At 34.6% G+C, this 27057-nt stretch overlaps 2 protein-coding genes across 2 annotated transcripts; one reads left to right on the top strand and one right to left on the bottom strand.

Moving 5' to 3' along the window:
* Window positions 1-5325: 5325 nt before the first annotated feature.
* Window positions 5326-6280, bottom strand: LOC129942371 (uncharacterized). The gene is made up of 2 exons (XM_056051269.1): window positions 5981-6280; window positions 5326-5921 (listed from the first exon to the last, which is right to left on the bottom strand). Exons 1-2 carry the CDS (start codon window positions 6174-6176, stop codon window positions 5413-5415), a joined length of 705 nt encoding a protein of 234 aa, XP_055907244.1. The 5' UTR covers window positions 6177-6280; the 3' UTR covers window positions 5326-5412.
* Window positions 6281-16419: 10139 nt separating this feature from the next.
* Window positions 16420-26723, top strand: LOC129940203 (high affinity copper uptake protein 1). Its single transcript, XM_056048466.1, has 2 exons — window positions 16420-16789; window positions 26110-26723. Exons 1-2 carry the CDS (start codon window positions 16676-16678, stop codon window positions 26566-26568), a joined length of 573 nt encoding a protein of 190 aa, XP_055904441.1. The 5' UTR covers window positions 16420-16675; the 3' UTR covers window positions 26569-26723.
* The last annotated feature ends 334 nt before the right edge of the window (window positions 26724-27057 follow it).

Here is a 27057-nt window from a genome sequence, read left to right as displayed (position 1 = left end):
GATTGGAGTCATGTGAAAGATAAGATCTATGCCGAATCAATTTAGGAAGAAGATGGAAATCGTGAAGTTATCGAGGCCGGTTTGGCCATGGAAATTTGTTTGAAAACGGATATGAACATTTGATAAACATCGTTTTTCATTGCCTTTGCATTCGTTCTTCTTTGAGTTCATGCGGTAATGAATATCTAAGGTTTGTTGTAAAGTATAATAGTTGGGATAGGGCAAGTATATAAGTCTTCATCGCACCACACTGTGCATCTGTACTCTACAAACACCACTTTTTTCAAAAGAGGCCCAACGAAGTTATATTGTTGCTGACAGTGGTTGATACCAGAAGTCTTATGTCATTTGAACAACTAAGTGAAACGATTCTAGGCGACAGATATAGGACAAGAGTACAAAGCGTAACCTTCGTCTCATACGATGAGAAGAACTTTTTGAGTCAGCTATAGGCATCAAAATTACCATGAAAGACTTCAAAACGAAGGTACAAACAACAAAGGGTTAAGCAGCATTCACATGAGCGCGACCAACAAACGACGAATGACTTACAAAATGTGAGTTTATATACGTTTGAAGACATATTTGGCTGTGGCTCCTTGTCAAACTTCATTCGCGACGAATTAAAAACTCTCATGTGAATGAAAAGTCAAAATCGACGAATATTCGTTCATTCGTTGGTCGTGCTCATATGAATTGTGCTTAAGTTAGACATCAAAATGGCCATGAAAATTAAGGTACAAACAATAGAGTGTTAGACAAGATGCCACACGCCACGCAGCACACCTTTACAATCAATTTATTGAAGAGTACGCTTGATAAGTGTGTTATTTCAAGAAATAAGCCATTCCATTAGCCGCATCGTTCTTCAGATTTAACGCCTCAAAACTATTTTCTTATGGGCTTTAGTAATTGCACAGGTTCAGCCGACATAAAGGATTTGAAAGAACAAGTTTCTAGTATCTGATTTTCAACTTTATTGGAAAATTGACTGAAAAGTTAGTAAAAACAAATTTCCCTTACTATCCAGTCAAGTCTACTTATGTGAGAATGACAGTTGATCATGTTTTTATATTCAACTGAAAGCTGAACTTTATTACTATTATTTTGCCTGATCATCTTAAAGTAGAGGTTAGTGAAGCAAAGTTTCCACTTTGTAGTTTCTGATGCTTGAAAAGCTAAGTAGTTGGTCAAAAAACGACTACATTACCAACATTGAAGGAAAAAAAGGGGTCGTTTTCGCTGAAATACATATGTAGCCAAATTGTCAAAAATTAGTTTCAACGAATCAAATATGAATGAAGTCGAGCTCCATAGGGAAGGTTAAGACGACATAAGGGACTTGAAAGTAAGGCAAGTTTCTTGTATCTGATTGGCAAAAAATTACCTTATAAAAGGCAACTTTAATGGAAAGATGACTGGAAAGTTAGTCAAGAAAAATCTCCCATACTATTAAGTCAAGTCTACTTCTATCAAAATGACAGTTTGTTATGTTTTTTCATTCAAGTCAGATTTATTTTCTTCACAACTTCATTTATTGCGTTCTGTAAAAGGGTTCCTTGTCAATTTGGAAAAGAAATAAATAATATTTCTTTACAATACAAAATACAAATCCTAATGGACTTGTAACTTGCCTGAGGAACATTTTGTAGCAATGATTTTGCTGGTACATTTTGTACTATGAGCATAGTAAAGGTTTGCGAAGTAAGGTTTTGAATTTTAAATTCATGACACTTGAAACTAACTAGTTTCTTTGGTCAAAATGTACGTGCAAATGAAGTCCCTTATGTTGCCCGAACCTGACAATACTCATAAATGTGTTGATCTAGTCTATAGTATAGATCTTGAAATATGTCAAATGGTTTACGTTTAAAAAAATAAACTGTCAAGCCTATATTGGAATAAAATTTATATTTGGGCCTGTGCAAGCAAGTAGAAACCACACTCAGCTGTTAGATGAGACTTAGGCCAAGGTCAACAAAAGAAAAAACTTTAAGGCTCCTATATATCAGTGGTATAGGAAGAAGATAGAAATTAACTGAATTTCACTAACTTCATGAAGACATAGGAAGTCCAATGCATTGTAAGACGTGACAAATGCAGTCATACCAACGCTTAGACTTGAAAAGGAAAATTACAGCAGAACCCTTTAGAAGATTACTAAATAAAGAGTTCAATGTTGTTTAGCGCTAGATCAAAGCAAAAATAATCATTTTAAGTCCGTGAAATTGTATGTGACTTAGTAACTTAAGGTAAAGCTTCAGTCAGTGTTAACTAGGGCCTTATCAAACAAACTTCTTTATCTGGCTCGGACCCTAACTAGATCTATCATGATCCTCGGTCTTTCTCTGCTGCGCTGTTCTGTGGGAGGCGATTCGATGACTTTACGGGCCGTTGCATTGGTTTTCATAAGTTCTACGTGACCAAGCCATCTCAGTCGTCTGACTTTTATGCTCCTGGCTAAGTCTACATCGCTGTACAGCCCGTACAGCTCGTTGTTCCATCTTCTCTCCCACTTACCTTCTTTCCTGAAAAGAAATTTTATCTCGAAACGACAATTTTTTGAGATAGACCATGCTTCTGTACCATATAGCAGGACGGGGATGATGAAACTTTGGTTTTTTAAAAGAGGCGTTTACTATCCTCACTTGCTTTCTTAGCCCATAGAAACAGTGGTAAGCAAGAGTAGTCAGTAGTCCATCGAGAGGGAGAGGGAAAGGGGGGATAACCCCATGGCCCCTGATTTTCTAGGGACCCGTAAAATTAAAAGTAATGAGGAGAGTGGTGTTGTTTTTCAATATTCATCATCAACTACTTCTTTTTAGGCGCCCGAAAATTACAAATCATTCATGCTTTCGCAATCGGGCCCCTGTTTGCATGTTATCTATATTATATTATTATTGACTTGCATAACTCTGAACTATTAAAAGAAAGTTGCAATATATTGTTTTGCTTTTCTTATTTAATTTAATGTAAACTTCAAATTTATTTTATTTTGAAAATTTGTGATGTAAAAATAGGGGACCCGGAAACTTAAAACAAAACAAATATTTATTTCGGTTTCTGTTTTTATAAAGGTTCTTTTCTTCTATTTTTGTTTTTGGGAACGACATTTTTGATTCGGTTTCGGGGGAGCGGAAAATCCCACGCAAACATTTTTCAATAATTGTGGTTTCCGTAACATTAATTAATAAATATTTTGAATAAGTTGTATACTAAAGATTTGAAGGATATTAAATCACTCCAAAGTGTGTATATCAAACAAGCCATATAAGAAATTCAGCTGAATGTTGTACTGATGCAATCACATTTGTTGGTGTTCTTCAAAAGTGTTTCAACTTGTTTAGCAGCAGTGCGCAACGTTCGGAAATTCTTAAGAAAAATGTGCCCGGAACCCTTCACAAACTATCCGATACCTTACCTTAGAACATCATAAGAAGCCATAAGTGATATTAATGTAATTGCTGAAGCTCGAAGAGATTTAAATGGTGTTTAAAAATATATGCAGACATTTGAATGCTTTCTGATGATGTCTTCGATTTGATGCAAGGTTTTTAGTGCTATAAATGAAAGAAGTATCATTCTTCAAGCCAAAAACAGACTATTGACGTTGAAATTCGAAATCTCGACAACTAGATCTCCGATTTGAACATTATTCGAATCGGATGGGATCAAATTTTATTTGAACTCAAAGCATTTCCTACTGGATTGTGGGATGTTCCAGAATCATTCCGAACGAACCGAAAAAGGCAATTTAAGAGACATTTCGGAGAAATTCGAGGAGCCGGAGAGCAAATTGAAACAAACGAAGAAATACATTTTAAGAGAAACACCTTTTACGTCATAGTTGATTCAATTATATCTAGAATTTAATTTTTATGGCATTGTTCAACTATGGACGAAAACTCCGTAACAAGGTTTATCGGATCTGTCTCAAGAGTTGAAAGCAGAACTTCCGTCATTGAGTTTGTTCAATGCTATTTATTCCCTGAACTTGGAGACAATTTTCTTCAGCATTTGTGTTGCTCTCCATACCTGTAACGGTAGCTAGGAACAAAGAAGTTTCATCTCTCGTGCTGATCACAAGATCGTGTTTCCGGACTTGCTACACTTATTACATGCTATTTGTAATTGAAATAAAAACGTTCCATATCAGTAGGAATGAACTTTGAAAAAAATAGTAAAAATGGGGGGCCTGAGATTTGTCCATCCCGGGCCCGGAATTCTGCGAACGAAAGCCATTAAACGTTTTATAGTTTTTTTTTTAGTCTTATTATAAGTCACGCAAACAGTACGGTTCGCAGGAATTCTAATATTAAATAAATATGGATAGTGTTTTTTTTTATATTTTTTACACTCTAAAAAAAGCGTTGTGTTTTTATTTTAATTCGGAAAGTTTCTTTTTCATAAATGGTAAGTTGGGCTATGAAACAAATGCTCAAGGAAAGCAACATCACTTTTTAGGTAATATACATAAGCGGAATTCTGACACTAAACAAACTTCAAAAATCGTAAAAACTGTAACGGACTGACTGAATGGTTATCAAATTGATGAAACACTTACTGAGATCTTAAAATCTTAAGATTCTATATAAAGATATGCTTTGTAGAGCAAACAATTAAAAAGGGGCGTAGTATTCACCCACTTTATTACACAAGAAATTAGTTTTTATCAGAACTTCAAAGTATAATAGAATATTAAAATTTAGTTGACTGGCAGCCGTGTATAAATATTTACATACAAACAAAATTAAGAGGGTTGGAGTGAGGGTAGGTAAGATATTATTATATTTATTATTTTTTGTATATTTGTGCCTACCCTAATTAAATAATCTACATGATTTCCTTCAGATAAATTGTTTTAATTTTATGATCGAAATTAATCCAAAATAGCTACCTTTTAAAATCTAAAATTGATAACCTGTCTTTTGCAGTTCTTGACTTCTAAAAAATGTTCAGTTATAAAAAAGAGTACGAATCAAGACCCTATGTACGTAAGGCACTTCGTATACTGTAAAATCTTATGATAAGGTTGAATTTACAGGAAACACATTAATTAACAACTAAAGGAAAGAAACCACAAGTGATAAGATTAAAAAATATTAAATCAAATGCGTACGACAATTATTATGCAACAATATTATGACATCAAAACATTTAAAAGAAGAAGGTATTCTAATTTATATTGGGTAATGTATATCTTCAAAACAGCATACGTAGGGTTCCAAAAGATATAAGTCAGGTATTAAACATTAATCAATTTTTAAAATGCTCAATAATCAAGTCTTCTTTCTATCAAATTCATAAATAATAAACACTTAGAAATAATCTTCTTGAGTTAGTTAAGGTTCATTTTCAGAGCCAACAAAACTTACAATTTATTAGCTCAAACTAAATAAATACAGTAACATTTCAATCTTTTATATACCGATTAAAGACATTATTAACCAAACCCTTTGGAGCTGGTTTTTTAAGAATTTCAAAGGATTTTAAAAACACAAAAACTAACATTTGTAACAGATAACATAGTCCACCCAAAGGACTAAGTAGACACTTCCTTGACATCGATTTCTCTTTAGCATAAAATTCTCTTATTGATTTCCCTTTAAACAATTGCAATTCAAATTCGTTTAATTTAAATTGAAACCATTTTAAAAATATTTCAATATTGTTAAATACCCAACCGAGACCAATTACAAATCCAAATCCGATAACCATAATTATATTGATTCCATTATTTTGACTATTTCGATTAGAATCTCTTCTTGTTGAATTTCGAATGCTTCGAAAACTTCCTAAGGGACTGTGACGTCGTGGAAAATTTCTCGATCCCCTGGAGACGATACTGTCAGTTGAAATGGCTTGTTTTAAGTTTAGGTTTTGTGCAATATATTCAACTTCATCTGGCGTATTTATACGAGCTAAAAAATATTACATACATAAATTCGAAAATGCATTTTTTAAAGGTTGCTAAACTTACTGTTACTCCGATTATTTCTTTGATGTAATGAATCTTCGAACGTATTGAATTTTGGAATGGGTATGGAGTTGATATCATTTGTTCTGGCTGTGTTTGAACGTGAAGTTTCATTCTCATCAGTTAAATTAAAAGTTCTTGTACGGCTTGTTTGAATGTCACGAGCGCTTTCATCGGATAATTCCTCTAACTCCTCCATCTCTACTTAAAGCTGTAAAAATTGTGTTATGTGAAACTAAAAAGGATTTTTTTTTGTAATTGGAAGTGAAATGTCGACATAATTAAAAAAGCAATCTAATCGGGATTCAGAGATATTCAAAGTATGAACTCATTTCTTTTTCAGTAGTAGCCAGGAAGGGCTTAACTAAACATCTTCTGTTACGTACCCACTTACTTAAGATGGCGCTACAATCCAGACCGATTTGGGCCTCAACAAACATGCGTCTTCAGCCAGCTCGGTCCCTAGCTAGTTGTCTGCAGTTTCACCAGCCAAGTTGGTTGGCTCTTATGGCTCTTAAGTCCACAGAAGTAGCGATTTGCAAAAGTTACTCTCCGATTCATTTCAGCGCTGGTGTAGTTATCTCAATTTATAACGGCGACTAGGTACATATGCAAAGTCCTTAACTACCTCAAAGTTAAAGCTGATCATTGTGACGTTTTGTCCAAGACGTCGTCGTCCAATGTCCTTTTTTGATGACAGCTTTAATTACTAAACCCACCTTCTCAGCTTCCGTTGCAATGCTCCTAAGCCCACAACTTACATCATGCCTTGATCTTCCAAATATGTCAATACAATCGACGTATCCGTATTGGATGTACGTTTGGAAGATTGTGAATCTAGTGTTGACGGTTGAATTTTGCACAATTCTTTAAAGAACGATGTTGAAGAAGTCGCATGATAGTGCATCGCCTTGTCTAACACCTTTTTTCCGAGCTTGTTAGAGCAGCGTGCATTCTCCATTGTCATTCTCCACAAACGGAGAAGTTTTACAGGGATACCAAACCTAGACACTATTCTGTTAAGCTCTTCCATGAAGATTCTGTCATACGGGCATTGAAGTCGATAAAGAGATGGTAGATATCGATTTGAAGTTTCTGAGATTTTGCCAAGATGATCTGCCATAATGTAAATACTTTGTAAATGGTGGACTTTTCAAATCTGAAGCAACAGTCACACTAATGTGGAGCTATCAGGTTATTGACGAACGGCTTCAGACGTTCACATAATACGGCAGAAAGGATCTTATATGCAATGTTGAGGAGACTGATGCCTCTGTAGTTGGCGCAGTTGAGAGGGTCTCCTTTTGTTTGTATCGGGCAAACTATGCTGAGATTCCACTCATCGGGTATGCTTTCTTCAAACCATATTTTGCAATGACTTGGTCCATGCTCCGTACCAAGTCATCGCCTGCTGCTTTAAATAGTTCGGAAGCGATGCCATCAGCTCCAGCAGCTTTTTTGACTTCAGTTTAGATATAGCTATCTTCACTTTGTCGGGGTCGGGTAGGCGGAATTGTTGATCTGCGTCGTCTAGGTTGAGTGGTTCTATTTCCCTTACAGCGGAATTTTGTTCGTCATCGCCGTTTTATAATTTGGAGAAATGGTCTTTTCATATTCTCAACATATACTGCGGTTCTACTACGATGTTCCCCTGATCGTCTTTACAGGCTTCGGTTCGTTGCTGGTACCCTTGGAAGGTTTTTTTTACCTTTTGGTAAAATTTAAGAACCTCATACCTGTTGTGACATACCTCTATCTCCTCTATTGCGCGCTTCTCGTGCTCTTTGTTTTTCATCTAAGAAGCCGGTGTTCCTCTCTCCTCTTCTGCTCGTAGAGCTCGCGAGCAGCTCTGGTACTTCTGATGTGCAGCGCCGTTTTCTGATGGCTGCAAGGCAATGTTGCCACTGGTTTTCAATGCTTAATGCAGATAGTATATGACTCCTTAAGAGGTTACTAGAGACTCTATCGGAAAAGGACATGGCAGTCTCTTGCGATTGTAGCCGTTTAACGTCAAAACTTCTCACAATACTTCTTTGTTTTGGCTTGGACCGGGATATCCGAAGCCGTACCTTGGCTACAACGAGGTAGTGATCCAACTAGCTACCAGAACGTCTCGTCCCGCAGCGAAATCGATTAGCCTGAATCCGTTGTCGGAGGTGATGCAGTGCAGGCTGTATCTCCCGATTGTGCCACCAATGATGTCTTCTCTTTCTAGCTTGGCATTAAAATCTCCTTAGAGCCAGGGACCTGCTCTTGTCCAAGACCTCGAAGAATATGTCTTTGGGGTCTTCATCTTTCTCCCCTGTTGGGGCATGCGCGCATATCTGCCTTACAGCAGTTTAGGGCTTCCGCTAATTGTTTGGCTGCACGTGGTCTGTAAAGGAACCTAACATTCCACGTACAGATCCGAAGTTCGTTGTCCTTATTTCGTTCGCGTGGGTTGTCAACAGTGAATCCGTCCGTATCCGAGGCTTGTTGGAGCTTGGCAACGAAGGTATTTTTTACTTGGTCAGGAAGCCACCCCGACGGCACATCCCCAACCTGGAGGGTCAGATCCGTAGTATAATTCCAAGGACAGGGAGCCGGATAAACCACTCCTAAAAGGCCTGGGCTCCGAATGAGGCGTAGAAGCCCTAAAAAGTGTTCACTATGTAGTTCAAAATTACTGACACTGTAGACGCCACCGATGATTCCATCGCGAGAATTCGTCCGCTGCCGTCTGGAGAAGGAGAGGTGCTTTAGTGAAAATACACCTCTCATCCTCTCTCGTTTGCTGCCCCCAACAAATTTCCACTGGGGTTAGAACCCAATGTTCACCGCGGATAGAGGTGGGTTTTGGGAAAAACTTGTGGACGAAATGGGCAACTCAGGTGATGGGTGTACGTTGTTATTAAAGACCGCAACAACATTTTCTTTGTACATCCTGAGCATCTTCTACATTCTTTATGTGTAATAAACAGTGTACCATCTATTTTTCCATCTGTTGGGTGTCTGATAACACGATTTGAAAATTTAATGAGTGAAAGATCGAGTGGCATGGCGCGTCTTACGGCAGGGTCCAGAGGTCGTCTAAATCTACGTCTTCAAATACAATAAAAAAATATTCAGTTAACAAATTTACTTGATACTCTACTGATTTAATTTTTGTCGCGCTTCACTATTGTGGAAGTCCTTTGCTTCAAAATGTCCGTTTTTAACGACAGCTCCTGCTCTAAGCGTTTTTTAAGCTTCATCGTATTCAGGCGGTTAAAGTAAATTGTAACAAAAAAAAACATTTCATTTGAAGTCAACTGAATTTCTTGAACGCGAAATAAGACCAAGAAAGCTGGTTAATTTTTCAGATGTCATTGGGCAGGCTTAGGCGACATAAGGGACTTGAAGGTAAAGGTAGTTTCTATCATCTAGCTGCCAAAACTATGCCTTTAAATTAAGGCAACTTTATTGAAAAGTTGACTTGAAAGTGTGATTTATTTGCACAATTTTATTTAAAAGGTTTCCTTGTCATATCGGAAGAGGAATAAGGACTTTTTTGTTAACGTATAAAATACACCTTATTATGGATTTGTACCTCAGGTAAGGTGTTGGTATTTTGTTGATAATAATGGTTTTGGTGCTTTTTGCACGAACAACAGATAAAATATAATGCAGTAAAGGTTCAAGTTTGAAATTAGAGACATCTGGAAAATTAACTAGTTATACATTGATCACATTTTGCGTTAAAAAAATTGAGTTCACTGCAAATGAAGTCTCTAATGTTGTCTGAACCTGCCCATTAACTTTAACATTGCAACTTTACTTGACGAACTTTTACTTGCGAAAAAACAACAACATGATTATATACAAAGTTCCCCTGTTTTTGCATTTTAGGTGGCCCAATTAATTGATTTCTTTTCAATTTAAGATTAAATCTTCGGATCTGGATTTTTCGCAGATTTACCCCTCTTTCCACCAATACTTAGAAAACAAATTTTTCTAGTCAGCTGTCCAATAAAGTTGGCTTAATCGGAAGGACATTTTTTGACAGCTGTTTACTCAGAGTTTAAAACTTGTCCTACCTCCAAATTCCTTATCTTGTCTGAATCTGCCCACTGTTTGTTCTACACAGTACTTACTTAGGATTTAAGTTTTCAATATTTCCCAACGTTTTTGTTTATAGTACCCTTTTTTGTCAAGATTTCGAAAAAAAAATGAACCATCTATTTATTTATTCAGCATAATTCAAGCTTTAACTTAACACTAACTTAACATTTTTTTTAAGTTCTTGTTATCAGTTTTCAACATTAATTTATGTTTGCCCTAAGGCCCACATAAAAGCTCTTTAATGTACAAGAACTAACAATTTTGATTTTATTGGACTTAAAATTAAAATTAAAATTGCAGTGACGAAGAATTCTGGACATTGTTTCAAAGTGTCCGTAATTAGTGCGGTGATGAGGGATATAGAAAAGGGAAACAGATCGCAGATTTCGAGGGTTGGTGTTAAGATGAATATCACTCAGGAGTGCCGGGGAATCTATATTGCCCATTAAAAATTGGTGAGCAAATAATATATCAGCGTTTTTGCGTCTAATATATAGGCAAGTTGGATGTATCATTCCAGGGAAGGCCACGTAAGGCAACTTGGCATGCATATTCAAGATGCGGAAGGACCAAAGAAATGTAATGTGATTTAGTTACAAAGGGGTTTGGAAAATTCTTTTGACCATCTCTTAATAAAACCAAGAGATCTATTAGCTTTATTAATAATTTGGTCAAAATGGGAATGGAAATTCAGGTGTTTGTCACACATACCAAGAACTCTAATAGAATCGACTACGTTAACGGCGTCATTAAGGAAGTAAGTATACACTATGAGATGGGATTTGTTTGCGGGAAAAACTCATTTGTTTACATTTACCTACATTTAACTTTATGAAATTATGCATGCACCAAACAAAAAAGATATTATCATTTTGTAAAAGTAAGGAATCAGATGGAGTAGAGATAATCTTAAACATTTTCTTATCATCCGCAAACAATAGGATATCTGAGTTTTTAAATTTAAGACAGACATCGTTAACAGATAAGACGAAGAGAAGGGGGCCAAGGTGACTACCTTGTGGGACTCCAGAAGTTGCATGTATAGGAATGGAGACTGAGTTACGGAAAAGGACTCTATAAGTTCTATTCGCAAGATAGGAGCTTATCCAGTTTATAAATATAGATGAAAGCCTAGGGCTCTTAGTTGGAGATAAATTATGTTATCGGATATTTTATCAAAGGCTTTGCTGTAATCAGGGTATACGACATCAACTTCTTTGCCATTCTCAAGGGCTGACAAAACTTTGGATATAAATTCAATTAAGTTAGTCGTGGTGGATCTACCTTTAAGAAAACCATGTTTAGCGGGGTAGAATAAAGGCTTGCAATGGAAATAAACGGAATCATAAACTAAGCTTTCAAAAAGTTTTGGAATGCATGAAAGTTTAGCAATAGGTCTATAATTGTTAATTTCAGTTTTATTGCCTTGTTTATGAATGGGAAATATAAATGAATCTTTCCATATATGAGGAAACACACCTTGGGAAAAAGAGAGTTCAAAGAGCGCAGTTAGAGGCTTTGACGGAGAATGCATACATTATTTTAGAACAACTGATTTGACGCCATCAGGACCAGGGCTAAAGTTTTCTTTGAGGTTCACGATTTTGGCAAGTACCATTTCTTCAGTTATTGCAAAAGATGAAAGAGATGTTTAAGTGCAACACCTGATACACCTTCAGATTCGATTGAAGTAGGAATTTGGAGTGATGAACTTTCAAAATTACTAGTGATAGGTAAAAGCACACTACGACCATGTGTATTACTCGCACATTCCACGACATCCATTCGTTAGATGGTTAGTTAGTTAGTTAGTCGTTAGTGTAGAATTCGGTACTACAGATATCAGGTGTGAGGTTTGTTTCGGTAAGGGCAAAGATGTCATAAGGAAGGTTTTGGGAGTTATTAAAGAAGGCAGACGTTTAAGACCGTAACTCTCTTACGTTATCATCATTTTAGGAGCGATAATATTTTTTTATATCTGTACGGTATTTTTAGATATGAGATAATCGTTTTGAAGAGATAAATAACGCAAAAGAGGTTAGTTCTCTCCACTTTTTGAGGAGAAATTTCAAGACCATCATGAAATTTCAAGAATATTTCCATAAGTGCATCACGTTTGGTAGGGAGGTCTTCTTGGGTGATTAAAACTTTTATGTTTGTATTTGTTTTACCTTCAAAGCAAACAGAATCTGGTTTGTCGTGCAGGAAATCCAGGTAAAGACAAACATTATTGTACATTTTGCGGTCTCTAAGACGGGACATAACATAGCGATCATTTGCATTCGCCTCAGATAGTTAACTTGACATTTGGAGGGATCAATGGCTTAAGAAATCTTTATGGTTATTAGGAAACTGATGAAGGGTTAAGCTGTTTATTTCAAAATAACACCTACGATTAAAATGTAAACCAATAGATGACTTAAGCGGACCAGCTCAGTTAGTTAGTTATTTAGTCAGAGCCGAATTTAGGAGAGGGCAACCGGGGCAAAAGACCCGAGGCCTCCACAAATTGGGGGCCACACAATAGAGGCTTGTAGACTTTTGTTTCAAATTCCAACTTATAAACACTAGTAAACATCTTTTCCTTTGATATCTTCTTTTTTTTGCTCTTTTACCTTTACCTGTACATACATGATTATTTAATTATATTAATCTTATATATAACAGAAATCATTGATCTATATTTGTTCACTCCAATCAGGCAATCAGTGAAATATCAAAATCTCAAGTGGAAGCACTTCCAATTCGCTACCCATCTTAAGTAACTCGCATTCTAATTGAGAAATTATCGGAGAAAAAAAGCGGCCAGTTTTTAGTCTTGAAAAAGCTCAGCGACACTCGTTGGTCTTGTCGAGCTGAAGCTACGAAAGCCTGAGTCAACGGCTATTCGGAAATTGAAAAGGCTCTAACCAGCATATCTTCCAATAAAGAGAAAAACGACATCGTATGGAATGAAGCAACGCGATTTTAAGAAGAGCAGCGGCATATTTTCCTGCTTAAAAATCATTGTGTAGAGGTACTCGCATATTCGTAGTCAGACAAAACTTTTTTACATGTACCCATAACACAGATGCTTTCAAACATGCGTTTATTTCATCTGCCGGTGTATGTACCTCTAGTAATTACCAGCAGGGTCTATATTATACTGTTTCAAAAACAATTTTTTGTTCTGCATTTAAAAGTGGAATATCCTCTGTTATTCTCTGCTCTAGAGCGACAGTATCATAATTTAATTCTCGAACTAAATCACTGCTCACTTCTCAAATTTTCTGCAGTCTGATTATCCCAAATTCAGACAAATATTTCCTTTTCATGTAAGGGAAACCCTAACAGACGACACACAGCTTGTTGCTGACATAACTGCCAGACTGATAGGATTGAACTTCGTGCCCGAAATTTGTAGCTTCCGTGTTGCTGAAATTTAATATTGCTGATTTGATGGCTTTATTAATATATTAATGAATTTAATAGCGCACTGATTGGTCCTTATCAGTGTGGCTTCAGACCAGGAAAGTCCACTATCGACCAAATATTCACACTAAGGCCGATCTTGGAAAAAACCCAGGAGCTTCAAATCGATACCCACTATCTCCTTATGGATTTTAAAGCCGCGTATGACAGCATCTATAGGGAAGAGCTCTACCGAGCAATGTCTAGTTTTGACATCCCTGTCAAACTTATCCATCTGTGCAGAATTACGACGGAGAATGCACGCTGCTCTATCAAAGTCGGAAAAGATCTTACCGATGCATTTGATGTCAAAAAAGGTTTCAGACAAGGCGATGCACTGTCATGCGACTTCTTCAACATCGTTCTGGAAAGCATTGTGCAAAACTCAACCGTCAACACTAGAGGCAAAATCTTCCAAAGGTCCATCCAATTACTCGGATACGTAGATGATATTGACATAATTGGAAGATCAAAGCGTGATGTCAGTGGAGCGTTTTTGAGCATTGCGATGGAAGCGAAGAAGATGGGTTTAATGGTCAATGAGGGCAAGACTAAGTATATGCTGTCATCACAAAAGGACACTAAACGACAACGTCTTGGACAAAACGTCACCATGGACAGTTATAACTTTGAAGTAGCTTAGGACTTTGTCTACCTAGGCACCGCTATTAATACAGACAACGACACCAGCGCTGAAATCAAAGGAAGAAATACTCTTGCAAATCGATGCGTCTTTGGACATAGAAGGCAATTGAGAAGTAAATTCCTCTCTCCAGCATCTAAAATCACCATCTTTAAGACACTCATCGTCCCGGTTCTCATTTATGGCGCTGTGGCCTGAACCCTGTCAAAGAAAGAGGGGACCGATATATATAACGACGAACTGTACGGGCTGTACAGGGACACTGACCTAGTTAGCAGAATTAAAGTCCAACGGCTTAGATGGCTAGGTCATGTAGAGCGGATGGACATCAACGCTCCAGCCCCGATGGACGGTGCAGTAGAGGAAGACCGTGACTCAGGTGGCGCACCCAGGTGGGAGAGGACCTCAATCAACTTGGCGTGCGAAACTGGAGACAGCTAGCTATGGACCGAACTGGCTGGAGACGCATGTTGGTTGAGGCCGAGAGAGAACCAAGCGCGCTGTCTGTCCTCAATTAAGCACGTACTGAACTTCAAGCCTTAATGTTTATGTGGGCGTTGAACAGTTTTGATAAAATCCATACTAATAACTTGCATAAAGGATGGGTAATTCCTCGTTGTGGACAGTCTCTTTGATTAGCTGGCGAGGGGATTTTTTGGTCAACTTTCCATCCTTCATGCAAGGGATTTGAGGGTTTTCGGGACCACATGGACCATGAATCATATTTTTGACAATAATGTCATGAAGTGTCAGGTCACTATTAGCATCTGGTTTTTCAGCACTGATGATTTTGTGTATTTGGTCTGGCGAAGCCGGCGCTAAATACGTGTATGATGAGTTTAACATGTTCGACAACTTATTTCATAAGGGTTGGGAATGCGTTCTTTTCCCGTAATATCATTTGTAACCGAATATTATTCAGATTTTTGGTAATTTAAGAGTGAAAGCGATCAGATTCGCAAAAAAGTAATTTTTCCCATGGGAATGCGTTGTTTTCCCGAGGTCAAAAGTAACACATGTCCTTTTTTAAGTTTCAAACTATCTCCTTACCAAATTGAATTAAATCTGTTCAGTAGTTTAGGCGTAAAAGCCACCGGCCCACCTGAATTTTCCCATGGGAATGCGTCATTTTTCCGGGGTAAAAAGTAGCCTATGCCCTTTCTCGGGTATCAAAATATCTTCATACCAAATTTCATGCAAATTGGTTTAGTTGTTAAGGCGTCATTGAGTAACAGACAGACAGACAGAGTTACTTTCGCCTTTATAATATTAAGTAAGATTTCGACTTTTCTTTTAAACTTTTGTATCTTCATTTAATAAATAAAATACCTTAATAAATTCCTATTCAATCAAATTAAGATTTCTAAATTGTTGATGTAATCATCATTTGTCAATCTGAGATTTTAGACCATGATTCTTACAAAAAACGGTATTTAATCTTTCATCATAATTAAAAGGAAACCATTAATAGAAAGCCACCGAAACTTAAATAAAGATATCAATCCACCTTCATTTTAATTATCATTTTCAAGATAGATGATGATGAACCCTTCATTAATACAAATCTAGAACAGAACTTTGAATATAGAAAGCTTTAATTGTATATTTTTCAATTAATATTTTATTATTGTTCCAATTTCTTTGTATTTCATTTTGCACCCGAAACCTCCAATAATAATTGATTTTTCTGAAATAAGCTTTTTTGCACACGTCTTATATTCAGCGTTTATGATGAACTTATAGAGCTGTTGAAGACCTAAAATTGTTTATTAAAACGTATGGTATTTTCTGAAGACACGTCTTTGTACTCAAACAGTTGCTACCTCAATTTAGATGGCAAAAAAGAAAAAAAGAAAAACATTTAACAAAAAAATAAACTAATTTACCTTTGAACATATAATTAAATAATCTAGATATGTAGGATTGTAGGTAGGTAGGTAAAGTATAGGTACCTGCAAAAGTATGATTGAAGATTGTTAAATTATAATGCATCAGCTTATTTCTTTTATTGCTACCAATATTTTATATTATTTTTTTCCATTGTTTGTTGCAATTTTGTTTTAAATATATAAAAAGATAAAAGTCCAGCTGTAGGTGCAAGTACTTTATTTTAAAATAGGTTAACAAAAATCAAAAAGGTTGCAAATGCATTTTATTGGAAAATGAATATTTGTCTTTTGAATAACTTGATCGATTTTCACCTGTTTTTCTTTTCTGTATTTTAAAATAATTTCATTTAAAAAATGAAATACGAGTGTCTGCGGTTTCAGTTTAATCCAAAACTGGTGATAAGATATACAACCAGTGAATCTGCCATTGTACATACTTTGCGATAACACTTTGTTTGGACTTCTGATAACATTTTTATGTTTAATATTTATACACGGCTCTGGAAATTAATTTAATTTAGTCGCGTGAAATACAACGACAACGCTTGGAGTGCAGTTTTAAAACACGGCGAAACAAAAACTTTTTTATTCTGATAATTTATATTTATTTTTGTTATTTTTGATTGATTAAAAAATATGGATCACGGTGATCATGGTATGGATCATGGGGGCATGGATCACGGGGGTATGGACCATGGTGGACATGGAGATGGTTCTTCCGACTCAAGAACTTGTCCAATGATCATGACAGTGAGTTTAAAATTCTAAAATATTACATACATATATTGAGAAATATAAATTAACTTAATCTTAAAGTAGTTAAAAATTGAAATCAATCAAAATAATACAAAAATGCTTGGCTTGTGGTGACGATAAAATTTTATTTGAATTTATCATAAATTTTGAGTTCATGTTTATCTTTTGTGTTAATATTTGCTCTTTTTTTGTGATATGGTTTCAATCAAAATAAAAGTAGGTAAATATTTTGTAATTGGAGAAAAAGGTGTCAATGATCTTTGAGTGATTTAAACAGTCCAACACGGATATATGAAAGTCTAGCCATTCAGAAATATCTTTGGAAATATAAAAAGAAATAAAGTGTTTTTGATTTTGTTTCATATATAGAGTCGTCCATTTGTCTGTTTCGTAAATAAAGCTTAAAAGAGGCTGGGGTGCGACTTACAATTAGAACTTACCATCCGTGCCCGTCTGTCTATTTTTCTTTCACAATTTATTAATAACAATATTTTAAACAAAGTCAATATCTTTTCTTGTTCTAAAGGAACCATTTCTTATAATTGTTTTTGGAGGTCTTGTTTCCTTTTTGTAGAAAAGCTGTCAATTGGATTTGCTTAACAAATAACTTAACGTTAACAACGATATTTTGAATATGATAAAATAAGTTTGAAACTCTCGTTAACAAAATCATTGAAACCTGATTTTGTTAACGAGAGTTTTAGTGCAAAACCAATTTTTACAAAGTTTGAATAGTAATTTTTTTAAGGTTTAATTTCTTATAAAAAAATGCTGATTGGATTTTCTAAGAAAATAACCTTATGTTAACAACAATACTTGTATAGAATGAATTGATTTTAAAGTCAATACCTTCATTGATTCTCGGGATATTCCAGCCAACAATCTGTCTATTTACCAATTTTCTGTAATTTAAAATTTTTTAAGTTGGTTTATGTTCAACATTCCGAATTCAAGCTTCATCAAACAGAAAATGTTTGCATTAACAATGGTAATGTCTCAAAACTTCATCTTTTTGAGTCTGACATTCTTAATGGTTTCTCTAAATTAAAATCAAGCTCAAATCCTGGTCCAGATAGAATTCCATCTCTGGTTCTGAAGCAATGTCAATTCACATTAGTGTTCCCACTATTAATAATTTTTAATAAATTTATCTGTACTGACGAATTTCTTGATGAGTGGAAGTTCTCATATAAGTCCTATTTACAAAGCTGGTGCAAAAAATCTTGTAACAAATTACCGCTCTATAACTAAGCTCTCGGCAACACCTAAATTATTTGAGCGTATAAAATCATGCTTTATTGTAAATATGTCGTCTATTCATTAGAATCTGGTTATCAGGTAGATACTACTTACACAGACTTTATAAAAGCATTTGATTCTATTTGTCATGAAATTCTTCTAGCTAAACTTCGAGCTTTTGGCATTCACGGATTGCTTCTGAAATGGATTTCCAGCTATCTTTATAAAAGAACACAATGTGTGAAATTGGGGAAATTCTTCTCTAATATCATACAAGCTTCATTAGGAGTTCCTCAAGGTACCCATCTGGGATCACTTCTTTTCAATATATTTGTTAATGATATCCCCTCTCTTCTTAAAAATGCATCTTGTTTGATGTATGCTGATGACATGACCATTTATCTTTGTTACAAAAATAGAATTGATCAGCAAAATCTTGAAAATTATTTAAATGTTTTATCTGATTGATGTGATACGAATATCCTTCCTTTAAATATCACAAAGTGTAATGTGTTTACGGCACATCGTATTTTAGTTCCCATGATCCACAACTACCATACGTTCAACCAGATTCTTGATCGCAAATCTAAGATTCGTGATCTTGGAGTCATTTTTGATCCGAGTTGTCTTTTTCGTTACATATAGATTATGTAATTGCAAGGGTTAATTCAATGCTTGGTTTCGTCAAGCGAAACTGCAACGAGTTTTCTAACCCTTATGCTCTGAAATCAGTGTACATGTCATTAGTTCGTCCGATCCTTGAGTATTGTTCAATTGTTTGGTGTTCTTCTATTTCCATTGGGATAACACGTAAAAAAAAAAAATATTCTATTTTAAGGACTTTGAAAAGTCCAGAAATGTCAAAATTAAAAAATCGTACTGATTACAATAACTTCCTATGTAAGTAAGCAAGCTCCGTCATTAAGTGTAAAAGTCAATCAAATGGTCGCGTCGTCGTCGAGGAGCTTTGTAGCATTCTATTCTTTTGATAGTATATATTTTGATGTTTTTGACGCGTCATATAATTGCTAAAAGGTCAATTTAATTAATAACATAACAAATATTTAACTGATGTTTTGACACTTCAAATGACAATTGAGCTTGACAGTTTATAAATGCCAGCACTATATTAGTTGGAAACCACAAAATGAACTACTCTGAATATTTATAAGTGTTTCTTATATCCGTAAAATACTGTACTGAATACATTTTCAGCCACCTGTGTAAGGTGAATGGTATAAACTCAAAATAATGTGACGAATGTATGTACATTATGTAGATATATATACATATGTATGTATATATCATAAGGAAATATATATGTATGTCGACATTTTATTTTTTTATTTTTTTTTAAACTTACTAATATAAACCTAATTTGTTGTTGCTTGTTTTTCAAACAAAATAAAATATTTACATATAAGCTTTTCAATTGTTTGCATCCAAAACTGTCTTCTTTTTTGATTTTTAAAAGCAAGACAAAAACTATATACTGTGGGTATTATGGTTTGGTAGATAATTTAAAGGTACTTATATTTTAAAAATGATTCCCACCGTAAAATCCACCGTGGCTACGAGTTACACGAGGAGATTGTGGAATCAAATCGAAATTGAATTGAGATTTCGATCCAAGTCAGTGGATCGACGAATCGAATTGAATTGGATTCAAAATGAAATTTGAGTTTTTTTTATGTGCGTACTGTGTTGAGAGTAACTTTTATAGATACAAAATAACAAATTGTGTAGTTTTAAAATTCAAATACAATAATGCTTTAACAAAAACCTCATTTTGTGAGATCAGATTTGGTAATCCTATTTCAATCCGATCCAGTTACATATATGCCGCGCTAAATCCTGATTCAATTTTCATTTAATTGTCCTTGTAAACTAGGTGATAGTCTATTACAGCAGTCCAATTTCTTTTTATGGAAGTTGATTTTTGGCTGATTAGTTTTTAAAAACATTCAGCACGTTTCGATGTTAGAGAACGGATTGCAGCTCCCTCCACATTTCGAAAGAAATAAGGACCAATGTTTCTACTAGTGTGAAAACCGCACCAAGCAGACAATTTTAATGGATTAAATGGTACTTCATTACTATGTGGCTTGTGAATTGTCTTCCCTCCATATACAACAATATAGTTTATTGACTAAGCTCCGTTAATGAATTTGTCTATAAACTTCGAGAACATACATATTTATTTGTTCATTTCGATAAATGTCAACAATAGGTAAGTAATAAGCATCGAAACTTTCCGTGCAGCTAAAAAAAAACACCCTATCGTACATACGACCATAAATTTAACTCTTGCTAAAAAACAAAAGTTTTAATTATTTAATGAATTTTATCTTTGAAATTGCTCTGCAGAGTCAAAAATAGACTTTATAATCTTGTTCGCTGATGTTATTAACTTGATTTCAAAATTAAGACGATTTTAACCAAATTGGATGTAATTTAAAAAAAATATAAATACAAATAACTAATATTATTTGTATGGTAAATAACTACATGCAAACAATTTGTTGATCTTTGAGCTTATCAAGTAACTTCAAGTTAGCTTTTTTATTAACTATACAATCTGTCAAGCAGAGCATGAGGTCAAATTGAGTCGGAAAATTTAGTTAGTGTTTTTCTCGACAAATGACAGAGAATATGAAAATTTATTTTAGAAGTGAAAACAACAGGTCATGTAAACAAAGTAAAAAAAAACATAAAAAGAAATGTCTTTTAGGCACCAGTTATAGCTATCATTAATTTTCATAACTGGAAACGAATATTGGAGTTTTTTTTTGGCAGGTTTATAGCTTTCATTTCTGTCATTGAAAAAAATTCCTGATTCAAAGCCACCGAAAAATTTTTACTGACAGAAATCTGTCATTGGAATTGTGTGAAATTAGAACACAAATCAGTGGAACGACTAGTTTCACTTTTGAACATAAAAGTATCAGCTGTTCAAGAAAATGAATTTCCGTCCGGAAAACATAAAAACATATTTATGGAGAACAATAAATGCGCAATTACACTTTTTTCTCAAAAAAACTTCTTTGTGTGATTTCCGATCGATAAATTCGATCAGTATATAATATCGATTCAAACATTTTTTCCGGATCGATTTCAATGATAGCTATCTATAACTGGCGCCTTACTTTTTTGAATACATTAGGCAATAACGACCATCTTCTTAAACTTGTTCATACTTTCATCGATTTCAACGTTTGTCTGTATAACTTCTTTTTCGTCAGTTTGCCAAACGGTGACTTCTTATTTCTTTTGATTTTCTGAGTTTTTGAATTCTTTCAAAATTCTGCAAGCTTTTGTTGTTGTTTCTTGCTCAAAAACTTTCTGCCAATCATCCAATATCCAATTAGTGGACAATCGTCGAATTATTTGAAAATACAAACGTGTTTAGAAGAGCACAAATGATTGCAAAAGGTCGGCCAATTTTTGATGTCACTGTCATTTTAGACAGACACTATTGAGTGTTTGATAGAAAATTGGTTAAAATGTTTTGCAAAAATCTGCTAATATCGGAAGATATTCTAATCGTGTATACTTAGCTTAAGTTAAGCAACTTTATATTCTTTGATGGAACATAAAAATAATATGCCCTTTGTTATCACATCTCATGAGACTCCAACGTATTTGTCAATATTTTCAAAACCTTTACGAATACCCAAAACAAAAACAAATTGCTCAAAAAAGGTGCCTGCAATCCATTTATAAAATTATAAATTGCCTAATTATTATATTAATTGAGTATTATAATTTGAAAGGGGGTTTTTTGGACTTGTCATTAGACTGCTGTGAAAAATTTGTATTACATTTTTTTATTTAATATCAATATTAAATAATAATTTCAATTATATATGTAATTAATCCGCAATACCTGGGGCACATATAAGTTCTTTTTAATTTAAATTAAAGGATACATTTAAGATGGGGTAGAGAAATCAACGGTAAACATTGTCAGACTTGTGGAAACTACGACTAAGGTTTCAGGACCATATACACATTATGAAATTTTGTCATGATCAATCCGTACATTTGAGATAAATATAATGTCCTCGATGAATTCACGAATTCCATCTTTAAGGCCTTAAATTTCTCTTGGCTTTCAGCAAAAAAGACTCAGTGTTTAATTGTCACTTTTCTTGCAAAACTAAGAAATTTTCGACGTCTTTGCATTGAAAGCGGGTATCGGTCTATTAGTAATGGCGTAATTTTTAATTGTGAAATATAAAAAGTTGCGAGCTTATTGAACATTAAATAGAATGGTTTTAATGTAAAACAACAGCTTCAAAAAATTCGGCCATAACAAATGTGTGTATTCAAAGTCTTATTCCATTGACATACTAGATTTGAACTGCTAGTCTATTTTAGTTGCCATACAAAAAGTTTAAAAGTTTCTCCATATTTCCGTTCAACCCAAAGAAAGTAGCATTAAGGAATAGAACGCAAAGTAGGTTTTTATCAGTCCATATCTGGTATGTCAATGAATTACACCTTATGAGCAAAGGGTAGGTATACGAATTGTCATTTGACAAGCTAAGCTTTAGTTCAGAGCCGTCGTTGGTACGGCTTACTTTTTTGAGAATTAACTTACCAAATTTTAATTTAATTTTTCTGCCTGAAGGCTTAATTTAAAATCAATCTTTCATTTGGATATTATTAATTTTTGGAACTCTCAAAGTTGCAATACAACTTGTGGTTAAAATATATGTCCATATCTAATTATTGATTGCATAAGTCCTTATCAAAAATAAAAAAAACTGGTTAAACCCAAGAAAATACTTAGCCTTGACAAAAAAGAAACGTGTAAAAGGTAAAGTTGTATAATGCACCATTAAAATAATATATTTGAATGTTCTAAAATAAAACTATTATAAAGACAAACAAACCGCAAATAATCAAGTTCAAATACGTATAAATACTGGAAAAATCACATGAGTCAACTCATTTGTAACAAAAAATTTGACCAATTTATTTTGTGGTTACATATTTTTATTTGACTTATTTTACTTCCTAAACAGTACAAGCTGCTTATAATTTCACTAGTTAAAAATTTAATATGAAATAAGATTATAATAATATTATTATAACTATTATGAAAAATTCACAATAACAAAAAGAGCAAAATAATAGCAATGACATATCTTATTTATTTTATTTCAAAAAATTTAGTAATTGTAGCATAGCCCTTATGATTGATTACGGCTTCATTACGACGATGACTCATTGAGTTGATAAGATTCTCACATGTTCCAAGTGGTATCGATTTCTAAGCATTCTCAACTACGGCCGACAGCGGCAACACCATAGAAAAAAAGCATTCCCGTACCACAATACTTGGCCATCCGTGTGTAAGGGATTTTACTGTAAATTTAGAATCATATCCGGTATTTGGTAGATGTTTCACATACTATCGATACTATTTTCGTCGGTCTAGAGAACATTCTTCCACTTTTCAGAAGCACATTCAAAAAGATCCCGAGAAAACTTTAATCTTTTGGTTCTATCATCTTTTTTAATTTGGAAATTTTCGTGGACTGCGAGCATTCAGACTGTAATACCTTTTAAACGACTTCTTACAGTAGGGACAACGCAAGGAAAATAAAGCTCTCTCAAAATATCTGTAGCTCCTCCAATTGGATTCTTTTTGGAAAATCAAATAAGGCGTTATTTTCTGCTTTTTCGTGGAATAACCCATTCACCGAAACAGCCTGGTTCATTGTTACGGGTGTTGTGTGGCATATGGTACCGTGTTGTTGAAACCACATGTCACGCAAGTCTAGTCATTCTTATCACCGCGGTTGCGCTTAACAATATCCGTATTTTGTTGGAAAATCTATGAATAGTATAGTAGGATTTTTCACGAATAACAAAAACAATATCCGTAATATAAATACTACCGATGAAAGTTAAAGTAGAATTTCACTACGGATGGGTTCTTGACATTTATATGAGTCTCGAAAGGATCTTTTGTGATTTCGCTACGATTTATATTGCATTTGTATCTCAATCGCTGTGTTCGTTGAGTAGTTGTGCATTTGGAAACATGTGTTTTCCATTGGGGAAACAAATTAATCAATTACTGTTGATATTATTTAGTTTGTTAGTGAAAATGGACTAACTGGGCTTATTTTGCAAGAGAAAACAATATAAAAGATATTTATGTTTTGCTATGTTTCCACCAAAGGGGTATCTCAGTTTAGATTAAATAAATCTTTTTGGTGTTTCCACTGGATAGTCCAGCACCATATAAGAATATGCTACCTACTCCATGTGTAAGTTTTTTTTTTTAAATTTGATTAAAGCAAATCGAGGCAAATCAAGCTCATTTCAACTCGATTCAGGTATATAGAGAATTGAGAAGAGGTTTAAGCTCGCTTCAACACCACATGTAAATTTAGTAGTCTACGAACAAACCCCCTTCTTGAAGTTTTATTTTATGTCAAATTGTTTGGTTAAATCTTTGAAATCGACTATCACATTACACAGACTATCAAAATCAGCTTACACGTTTTCACCCCTGGGTTGAATTTTGCTATTTTTTGTTGGAATGTTTTGATAAATTATTCTTGCAAATATTCAGTTGTATCAACTTTCAAATATAAAAACCGGACTACTGCGGATCGTTTTAATTTCCCACTGTACTATACATGGAATACCAAAAAACACGGTAAAGAGATACGGCCCAATGATTCCGCCATTTGATAATCCGCCCCAATAAGTAACCTTTTCAGAATGCACTGATAGCTCTTACAAGGATTCTGGCAGCTCTTCAATCCAAATACCGCAGTTTTGCTTGTTCACTTATTTATTCAAACAGAAATGACCTTCGTCGCTGAACATAATTTGTCTATTTTCCATATGTTATGGAGTATTAGAGTCGTAATCGCTACGAACGGCATCGAATCGATAGTTAACGGCTATCTCTAACAATAGCTGATAGAGCATCGATATTTTCCTCAGTAAGCACCAATCTCTCTTAACGAAAATTTGTGCTTTTGGTATTGATGAATCTCTTTTTCGATAGATTACAAACTATCTTTCTAACTGTTCAATACAAGTTGTATTGGATGGTTTCAAATCTGAAACTCATAAACCCTGGTGTCCCCCAGGGCTCCGTTTTGTCACCTACTCGCTTCCTTACATTCATAAATGATCTCTTGTATGCCACTTCTAATCCATTAAACTGTTTCTCTGAAAACAAAACCCTCAGCTTTTCATATTAGTTTCCAGATTCACTTACTTGTACTCCGGATGTGGAACTTCAACGGCAGGGTATATGATAAGCTTATTCTGATCATTCGATATTGCCAAAAATGCTGCTACATGCTTAGGCTTTCTCCGACCACGATGTAAGACATTTTTCACTCCTTCTGATCTGGCTGTAATTTACAAAGCCTTTATCTGCCAAAAGCTTAAATTAAATCGCATATCTGAGCAGGTGCCCCTAAAACAAGTTAAAATCTCTTGGATAGAAATTAAAAACGGGCCTTAAAAATAATTGGCGATAGAATTATAACCGAAATATATTGTTTCATATCTTTCGTTGTTTAATAGATATTTTTACAAACATTGTTCTGTCGAATTAGCCAATTGCATTTCACTCCTTAAACAATTCAGCCGTTATACTCGCACTTCCAGGAATGCTCATCAGTTTACCCTTAAACTCAATTTCAAGCGTACTGTCAATTATAGAGATTCTTTTTTTAAACCACACATCGAGAATGTGGAATACTTTGACCAACTTTGTTTCTCCCTCCCATTTTGATGTTAAAAACTTTATAAGACCAATGTACATCTCCTGTTAAATCCTTACCTATTTTCCTAACGCTCGGAATGTTTTTATATATAAACATATAAAGGGTACCAGTATAAAAAGTGTAGGTTCCTTTTATTCCCCAAATTATGGTCGCATACCAAAATGGTTGAGAGCTGTAAGCCGCTAGGTGGCCTTGTTCTCTACCGACTACTGCGCCATCTAATATATTTTATTTTATTGCTCCAAACGTATCTAACTTTATTGTTTTATTTTTAATTGTATTGTTTTATTTTTAATTTCATTCCAGTTCCACGGTGGCCATTGTGAGAGAATCCTATGGAAGAGTTGGCTAGCATACACCCTTACCGAGTTCATATTCTCAGCGCTGGCAATTTTTGCTGTTGCCTTCGCCTATGAAGGAATCAAATTCGTTCGCGAATATCACCTGCGCAAAGTTCTCAAAGAAGAAAGCGACCGTCTGAGAGCATTAAATTCAAAAAATTGTATGACCAATGAGGGTTCCTCTTCAAATACTCCACTCCATGTAGCTTATCAACTCAACTATTTCCAACGAATCTTCAATACTCCTCACATTCTTCAAACGTGCCTCAATCTAGTCCAGATTATCCTGTCCTATTTGTTGATGTTGATCTTCATGACTTTCAATTACTGGCTCTGTCTGGCAGTTATACTCGGCCTGGGTTTGGGCTATTTTGTTTTTGGTTGGATAAAACAAGATGTTTACGAGACAGAATGTTGTCACTGAATTAAAAAACAAAGAGCTGAACAATTGTATGTACTTACTTAAAAAACAAGTTCAGTATTTAAAATGTTATGTATACCAACGATAATTACCTTAATTTTGCTTTATTGAGTAGTTTTTAATAAAAATTAAATAAAAACAAAATTTACGAAATTGTATTCTTTGTGTCATATGTGTGTCCTGTGAAAAACAAACAATAAGATATGTAAAATAAGGAGAAGCCAACTTAATACGCCTTTTTGAATATGCTCCTATGCAAAGGACACCGCAGCAGTTCAATGAAAGGACACTCATAAATGTGACACTCGTGAAAAAGTAGGTTGGTATTATGTTCTGTGAAATTTCTCGCCATGCTTGATTAATGTTTAAGCGGGTGACTTTTGAAATAAAACACCATCCACTGCATTGTCAAGGTATTCAGAACTAAAATCGGACTAGAATTCTAGGACTGGGGCTGATTGCAGATTAAAGATATTTTTAGATTCGATGTTC

The sequence above is a fragment of the Eupeodes corollae genome, chromosome 1 (assembly GCF_945859685.1).
Source record: "Eupeodes corollae chromosome 1, idEupCoro1.1, whole genome shotgun sequence".
Lineage (NCBI taxonomy): Eukaryota > Metazoa > Arthropoda > Insecta > Diptera > Syrphidae > Eupeodes > Eupeodes corollae.
Note: the sequence above shows the minus strand (reverse complement) of the source record. Positions and strands in the feature narration are given on the sequence as shown.